This window comes from Amblyomma maculatum, chromosome 2, assembly GCF_055883805.1.
Source record: "Amblyomma maculatum isolate TAMU_Amacu chromosome 2, ASM5588380v1, whole genome shotgun sequence".
NCBI classification, from domain to species: domain Eukaryota; kingdom Metazoa; phylum Arthropoda; class Arachnida; order Ixodida; family Ixodidae; genus Amblyomma; species Amblyomma maculatum.
The window spans coordinates 196438841-196447489 of NC_139345.1; the positions used below are offsets into that span (position 1 = coordinate 196438841).

Here is an 8649-nt window from a genome sequence, read left to right on the forward strand (position 1 = left end):
GCTCATCAAATACCAAGCAAATTATACGAACAGCATTGACGTCATTTTATTCCTCACCCCTGCTTTCCCGGTATACAGTTCTTCTCCGAACACAGGCATGCGGGACCAACGTATGTCACGGGAGCAATAGCTGATGTTCTTTAAAAAAAAAAGAAGAAGAAAGCTGTCGATGAAGGGTCAAACGCTACGTGGAAACTCCAGCTTGGCCAGGCGCCTCTTCTGAGCACTCAAAGCTCAAACGACCCATTGGCGCCTCATCGCGCACTGGTCGGCCACCGCATTCCTGCTTCCTCACAAAAGGCTATATGCACATGAGCGGATGGAATGACGTGCACGTAACGAAACGAGAAGACAAAAAAAAAAACGTCCACTGGCCACAGAAATGCTGTACGCTCGAGCAGTGGCGTCACTAGAGTCACTCGCACCCGGAGGCGTGGCGCGGCTCACTCTGTAACCGAGCCCTGTCCTCAAAACTCTCAATGTCACTCGTTGTAGTTATATCACAAGCAGAACCTTTCACGTGCCACATGCATAGGTGAAAGCCTTTTACTAAGCATTCTCTACATTCAACTTTTCTCCTTTTGGCTTCCGGATCATGACTGCAAAGTTACCAACGCGCATTGATGCCGTACCAACGGAAAATATTAAGCGCGAAACAGCCTTTTAGAGCTGGCAGACGGTGGGCATCTCCAAGCTCGTTTTTCTTTTTCTCTAACGCTTTAAGTTGCTTTCTCATTTTAACAATGACTACCTTTTTCAGGGAAAAAAAAGGTAAGAACCGTATGAGCACCAATCGGGTACATTTACTCTCAATTCCCCCTTTAAAGCACCTGGCCTAGCTAAAGTTGCCCTACTTCTATCGGACTTGCCATTCCACAGAGCAACATGTTCTCCCGACGTTCTGAAAGTGTGAGGGGGATGTGTGACTCGTCCAAGGAGCTAGAAAGGAACAGGAGATAAAAGAACAAAGCAAAAGACAAAAGACTGCCGGCGAGATACTGCCAGCGGTCTGCGCTTGGGAAAGGAGAGTGAACTGCATGCCATACATAAAAAGAGGCGATGCGGCGGCGCGGCCGCCGATGGGTGTCGTCTAGCTCTCAGGTTCCCGATCGGTATCGGTATAGTATCGGGTTAATGCTGGTGTTCCCAGGGTACACGCACGTACACAGGGCCGGTCCAACGTTAAAACGGCATATAGTCTTTGGCATAAACTATAAGGCATGTGTTTTCAAGCATTCCTCACAACAGAATAATTAATTATACGAGAAGATCACACTTGCCAGTCAGTGGCACTTTTCGCGTCTTTACAATTCATTTCGCCCCGCGCCCCTTCCTACCTCTGCACATCAACTGGTAATTTTAGTCAGCGATATGTGACATAACTGACACATAAAGCGTCAAATATATAGTTATGATCATTTTACAGTTTTATGACAATCTATATACCATGACATGAAGGCAATCCCATTACTAATGAAATACCATGCTTTTGCTTTGCCTGCCTGTTTCGTTGTTTGTGAGGACATATTATACCAAGTGTTAAACATTCTAGCTGCAAGCAAACCAAAGACCCGTCAACATGTGACAAGGAACCCCTGGGGCCCCGTAACAATTAGGCAATGGTGCTTGGCCACGACCTCACCCAGGTTTATTTCTCTCTCAGTTATTTTTAAGCATTTTTTGTTTTCGTGAGTGTGGCAATCAACTAGTGAATGTCTACTTTTAAATAAAATCACGCCGAGGCCTCAAAATTGAGAATAACGCAGAAAACTATTCACAAGACCAACCTGATATCCATCCACGCGCTTGGACAAGGGTCGACCGGCTGAGCTGCGCACATTAGCACGTGGCGGCCCGGTCGACTTTGTGCGGCTATCTGCTGCTGCCTGCTCTAGCAGCGTTGCGGCACGCGGCACAGACGTATTTTTCTACTTCGGCAGATAGCTCAATTTTTCAGGGAAATGGGCTCGCCAGCGACGAAACATCGGCCCGCTGTACTAATGCCATTGAAACGCCCGAAAAAACTGCCCATGAGACAGACACGCACGCTTTTCAGTCTTGGTAACTTTGGTTGTATGGCCTATGTCTTCAGTCGCCACGCGCGCGAGCGGGTGAGGGCGCCAATTGCCGTCGGCCCGTCGCCCTCGATGTTCCAGTCATAAATCAACAAGCAAGCGGTGTACAGCCACTTGGCGAGATGCCATGTCTGTGCCGCAGACGGTGCCTATAGGGGCTGTGCACATGACGTCAGACACAAGGGGCGCTAGTGTCGGTGGCAACTGCGGCCATTTTTGCGGTCGTGACGTGGTGGCGCAGTGCTGCTTGCAGTGAGACGCGCGCAGACGCGACGCTTGTGCCTTCGTCCCGCACTTGTTACCCTCCGTGAGTGGAATTGTGGATTTTGCACAAAATGCGCTTAAGTGCCTACGCACGCGAGCTGTGTGATGCAGAAAAAACTCGCTACTTGCAAAAGGTGCGTCTTTGTGACGGCGTCGATCCGCTGGACCTTCGAGGCGAAGAACTTTGTCGCGATGTCGCTCTCTACCCGTGCGTCGATTTCACCGATATCAAAGACTACCTTGTTCACACCACAAGCTTTGTGACGCGAGATGAATTCAAAGCTTACAAGGCAATGGAGGGTCATAACTTCCTGACCAGCGGTTGGGTCCAGCAGCCGTGCCTGAAGGTGCTGTCCGACGGCCGCGTCGTCATCGTTTGTCAGGTAAGCGGATTGCCTTTCTTAGTCCCGACGCCTGCAAAATGCTTGTACGATGCGCGTTTTCCGCTGTGAAGCTTACACGTGGCGATAGCGGGGTGAACAGCAAAGCTTAAATCTAAGAGGCATTGTGACTGATTTCACACAGTTTGCTAATGCAGCGCGCGTAGAGCACAACCTGTTATCACACGCCTGGCCGTCACACGGCTCGGCTTTTTGCGATTTTTGCTATTTACCCCGTTTTACCTCATCGTTTTCGTCATGCATACTTTGCTTTTGGCTTTTCTTGCTTTCTCGTTAGGATCACGGCATCGTTACTGCAGTACACGTTTCAGACGGCATCGCTACTGCAGTACACGTTTCAGTGATAGAAAAGCCAAAAGTGTGTAAAAGAGTTCATGTATCGTTCCTAGTTCGCTTTGCTTGTCTGTCTAAACGTTCAGGTGCACAATGGATAAAAAATTTTCAAGGGTGTATGTAGTCTCACGCGCGGAGACTGCGTAAGCTTGCGAAATTTATGACTGGCCCACCTGAATTTTGAAGGCACAACTAAGATGATCATAGTGAAATTAGGTTGAACACCAGTAAGGTAATATGTCAAATTTTGGACGTCGGTTGGGTCAAATTTTGGGATTGGCTCCCTTCAGTTGTGAAGGACACCATTGAGTTTGCCATACTTGAATTAGTTTGCACGCCAAATTTCATCAAATCAAATTGCGGGGTTCGGAGAGCCAATTCTGGGGGTGCGAGCATTTAGCACCATGAGCCTGTTAATCAAAAGCCCTCTGCAAATTACAGTTGGTTAAAACAGCAAAGGAAACATTGAATAAGGAGGTTTCACTAACGCTGCGATTTTAGAGAAAAGGTTAAAAATATGCAATAACGTTTCGGACATTTTTTTTTTTTTTTAATTTCAGTCTCTATTGTAACTGGTGTTTCTAGGAGTAGTTTGTTCTGCGGCATTCAGCACATTTCCATCCTTTATGCAGGTCCGGCATTCCCAGTCAGTCAGTGACAAGCCATTGACACCTTGGCTTATCATCAAGGAAGACGGTGAAGTGCAAGCTGCGCATTGTACATGCAAGGCAGGCCTCGGAGAAGCCTGCTCTCATGTTGCAGCAGTACTTTTTTACATTGATGCTGTTGTCAAGAGACGGGACGGGCAAGTATGTACGGATAAGGAAAACTCATGGCTGCCTCCAACAGTGCGATCCGTAGAGCCAAAAAAAGGTTTCGAATGTAAATTTTTCGTCATTAACAATGAGGAAAAGGCTAATGGATGGGGAAGAGCCTCTTCGCAAGAAGAAGCAAAGAAGAGCTGTCAAGGAGACCACAGATGCAGAATGGGCAGAGTTTCTTCAAGCCTGTCATAGCAGCGGAAGACGGCCGGCGCTTCTCTCATTGGAACCCAATTACGCACATCATTATATTCCTGTAGCAGTGAGGTTTCCCCAAGTCATCCTTACAAATTTACAGGAAGAGGACGTTCCGGGCACGTGGAGTGAGACAAGAGAGAAATGCTTTTCCCTGGCTGGAGGCCTGTCAATTGAACATGAGGTACAGTAGCTCCAGTCAGCATGTTTCTTACTCTTAGTGTAGCTGTTTTCCTGCAGCTGTACTACCCTGCAATATCAAAAATTACTGGGGACGCTTAAGTCTCCTTATGTACTGTGAATGCGTAGTATTGTCATTGAAAAACATTGCTGCTTATCTTCACTGTCTTTCAGGTTGCTGAGTTGATTGAAAAAGAAACCAGAGAGCAGGCAAGGAGCTCCAAGTGGTTTGCCTTTAGAGCTGGCCGTATCACAGCTTCAAATGCCAAGGCTGTGTGCAGGACTTCAACGACAAACCCCTCGTTGTCTCTACTAAAGAGGCTGTGCTATCCCGAACATGCTCAATTTTCAAGCCCACAAACAGCATGGGGAAAGGAACACGAACAAAAGGCCACACAAGCTTATGTTGCTGCATCAAAGAATATTCATGTCAACTTTAAGTTCAGCCAGTCAGGTCTGCATATCTGCAAAGAAAGACCATTTCTTGCTGCAACGCCCGATGGCATGGTCAGCTGTGACTGTTGTGGCCAGGGAGTGCTTGAGGTGAAATGCCCATATAACAGTAGAGAAGAGTCAGTCAGGAGTTATGCAATGTCTGACTCATCATGTCTTTCCATTGAAAATGACAAAGTGATGCTGAAAACAGACCACAGTTACTTCTACCAGGTTCAAATGCAGATTTTTGTGTGCAAGGTGAGATACTGCGATTTTGTTGTTTGGACACTGAAGGATTATATTGTTCTTCGAATCTATGAAGACGCACAGTTTTGCAGTAGAATGCTGCAACGTTGTGCGCTTTACTTTAAGCTGGTCATTTTGCCAGAATTATGCTACCGCTATTGGACTGAAAAACTTTGTATACAGCCACAAGAGGTTAGTGATGAAGACTCGGCACCACAGGATGAGGTGTACTGTGTATGTAGCGGTCCCGAATCAGGCAGAATGGTCATGTGTGACAGCAAGACGTGCAAACGTGTTTGGTTCCACTATCAATGTGTTGGTCTGAACAGAGCACCTAAGGGGAAAAAATGGTACTGCCCCGAGTGCACAGAGCAAAGTAAGAAGGCCTAATTTGTTTGTAGCAACTGACAAACTTTCATCTTTGTGTAAAAGTGAGATGCACGTGGAGAACATGTGAAGGAAATAAACAGTGTGGTATCTGCAGTGTGCATCAGTTTCACTGCTGAGTGCGATTCCCTCTGCCTTTTCGCAGGGAAAGTAACAAAAAAAATTGAGAACACCTTTATTTACAGCCATTTTCTAAGTGTACTTGCATCACTTAAGAAATAAATGTCCCACCATTGCTTGGTGGGACATTGTCATACATAATACAAACAATGGCACATAGCAAGGCCGTAAATTCTTCGAACTTGTAATCTGTGTCGCACAGATTAAATCAATCAGAATCCATGCAGAGAGAATGATGGGACACATTTTATCCTAGCTCACTCTTAGGAGAAATGCACTGTTTCGTGTACTTTTTGTCCTTCAAATGACTGCTTATGCGAAACAATAGTGTGTGATTTCACCCAAATGGCACAGTTGAGTTGTTCATATTGCACAGTGCTGCACAAACAAAAACAATCTTGTCGAGTACTGTTGGCCCATTTTCTTCCGCAGCGAGTACTTCTACAGGGAGTGTGTGCTTTAAGATTTTATACTTGTTACGCACAAGTCCAATCACTCTTTCGACATGGATCCTCACGTTTGCTATTTTTCGAGTCTTTTCTACATCAACAGCAGATAGTTGCTGCTTACCTCTAGTGAAAGCAGGTATGGCCAGCTTTGCACAATGTAAACCTACACTGTCGGCAATTGTGAATCCCCGATCAGCTAGAACTATATCCCCTGGTAAAAGGTTGTTGAGAACACCACATGTCTCTGCAATAACTTTATCGCTAGTCCGGCCGCACCATCCTCTAGATATAAATGTGACAACACCTTGTGGTACGATACCAATGAGATATTTTACAGTATTGTGGCTTTTGTAGTGTGAATAAGTATGCGATCGGGGTAACATAGATGAAGGCCGCTCAATGAATATCTCAAAGCAGTCGAGGACAACAGCCACTTCTACACCAAATGACTTGCGAAATGTCATGGGCATGGTTGTCCGAAGTGTCTCGCGTTCAGGCCAGTGCACAGTACGGGAAAGCCGCACGTAGGCCATGTCCAGCCACTTGTTGAAAATCCTTGATACTGTGGATTGTGACACATGGAACCTGAAAATATAAAGGCTGTCAGCAACTTGCATCACAAGAAAGCAAATAACAAGGTATACCTGTAGGCCAAATCTTGAAGAGGAGTGTTGAGCCGAAGGCGGATTAGAAAAATGAAAAATTCTTGGAATGCCGTTAAACTGTTCCGGCTTGAGTGCATCACACCTTCCTTTAGTACGTTGAAAAAGGCAAGCAGTATTGTAAAGTCGGGCAGTCCAGTGTAAAACTGGACCATGTCCTCTCTTGTTTCTAGGATGTCTTCTGATAAAATGTGCATGCCAAGCTTCTCTTTTGTGGATGCAAGCTCTGAGAGGAGATGCCTGTTTTCTTCCTCGAGCTGTCCTAGGTTAGCCATCGTTAACTCGGTGACTTGACTGAAGTCAGCCTTCCCTGAAAAAATGCAGATAAGCATGATCATAGCACCAGGAATTTCTTCCAAACAGAATACATTGTAAAAGGCTACACAATTTTTCGTTATTGACACATGGGTACGCAATTCTGTGCATTTATTGCATGGTCCCAAACTAGCAGCTTGCTAAGGTCGCAGGGGCTTTTGTCACCCGTTCTTGTACCACTATTTCCAAACGGAATAGAGTGAATTGAATTGATATACAGAATAAAACTTGTATTACTTATTACCTGTACTTTCACAGACTTCCATAGAAACCGGCGGCTGAGCCGATTCTTCATCCTCGGCAGATGAAACTGTGTCCTCGGAAAGAATATTATCCGTCATTGTGTTCGGGCTCACTTGACATTCTCTGAGGGGACTGGATCTTCTTTCTGAGCGTCTTTGCTTTCTCTTGTACCTGGAAATATTAACGCATAAGCATGAACAGACTCATGGTGACTGAAAACAGTGCTGCTATACAATCCCTTCCTCTCGATGAACCAACTAGCCCAACATTTTTTTTTTTTGAAAGTGAAAGTTAATGACCTTGAACATATTTACACAGTGCATAAAAATAGGCAAGGGTCCCATAGCCAGAAGACTGCACTGGAGCCCTCGGCAAAGAAGAGTGCAAGAAATGTCTGGCCGCAACCGCAAAACTGGCCTTCAGGACACACAAAATTTGATTTGATCAAATTAGGTGTCCAACCTAATTTTAGTATTAGTGATAATCTCAAAATTTGGGTGGTCTGACCCCACCCGCAGAATTTGCCCCCTGGACAGCCAAAATTTCTCCTCGTCATATGACTAGGTATTGAAGTGTTGGTCATAATATGACCAACACTGATGTCTGACCTAAATCAAGTAAGTCCACTGACTTCCATATTTAGGTGGGCCACCCCCAGAACTTGGCCTGCTTACACATTCTTTGTGCAAAGGAGGCTACATACAACCCTAGAATTCTTATCGTCAGTGAAACATGCATGAGCCACCAAAATTAGTGAAGTTCTCAATAATTTTGTGCTGAAGGCATAAACCACTTGAACATAGGAATATTTTTGTAGTGTAACTGGCACCTGGAGAAATAAGAACACCTACCTGGAAGCCAAACTTCCAGAGTCCACATGTTTGCCATGCCCTAAGTGAAGAGATGGTGCCCAGTCTGGGTCTGCCTCGGCCATTGCATATGCTGGTCGGCCTGCAAAAAATAAACTGTCAACCTTTAAACAACTGCATTCATCAGAGTGTTCCATGTATGCTGGAATTTTACATACGAAAACTACAATAAAGTAGAGAGGTCTAGCTTATTCTACTGCTCTAGGTCTCTTTATCGAGTTCTGCACTTTTTCGAGTTGTGCTCATACGTGTTCGCGGAAGTGCAGTCGCGGAAAACGCGAGACGCACGGGCCATCAGTAGAACCGACAAATCTACAGCGCTGGTTCAGAAGGACGCAGTCCGATCTCCTGCCAAAATTAATCGGAACGCGTTTCTCCTTCTACCGTGCATATGTGTACACGTCCGCACAGCGCTACTCAATTGAGGCATAATAACAACGTTTGCTACATTCGGCACAGAGCTTATTCCTTTTTGAAACAATGTACAAAACACAGCAATCATTCAAGCGCTAACATCAATAAATTGGACGAAAATGCCGTGTCGAGGTCGTCGCGCGGATGCTAGGTTTTAGTAGCGACTGTCGCTGACCCTTGCCACCTACGAGACGGTACTGCTGAGCTGCGCTGGTCATCGTTAAATGTACATTGAACTGG

The 8649-nt window shown here is 45.7% G+C and overlaps 1 protein-coding gene and 1 pseudogene across 2 annotated transcripts; one reads left to right on the plus strand and one right to left on the minus strand.

Annotated features, from left to right (window-relative positions):
- Positions 1-2326: 2326 nt before the first annotated feature.
- On the plus strand, positions 2327-4332 carry LOC146200854 (uncharacterized; annotated as a pseudogene). The gene is made up of 2 exons (XR_014705273.1): positions 2327-2722; positions 3706-4332. The product of XR_014705273.1 is annotated as an uncharacterized LOC146200854 (transcript).
- Positions 4333-5262: 930 nt separating this feature from the next.
- Positions 5263-7192, minus strand: LOC146200855 (uncharacterized). The gene is made up of 3 exons (XM_084595607.1): positions 7128-7192; positions 6551-6878; positions 5263-6491 (listed from the first exon to the last, which is right to left on the minus strand). The coding sequence occupies exons 1-3, from the start codon at positions 7147-7149 to the stop codon at positions 5795-5797; spliced, it is 1047 nt and encodes a 348-aa protein (XP_084451733.1). The 5' UTR covers positions 7150-7192; the 3' UTR covers positions 5263-5794.
- Between the last annotated feature and the right edge of the window lie 1457 nt (positions 7193-8649).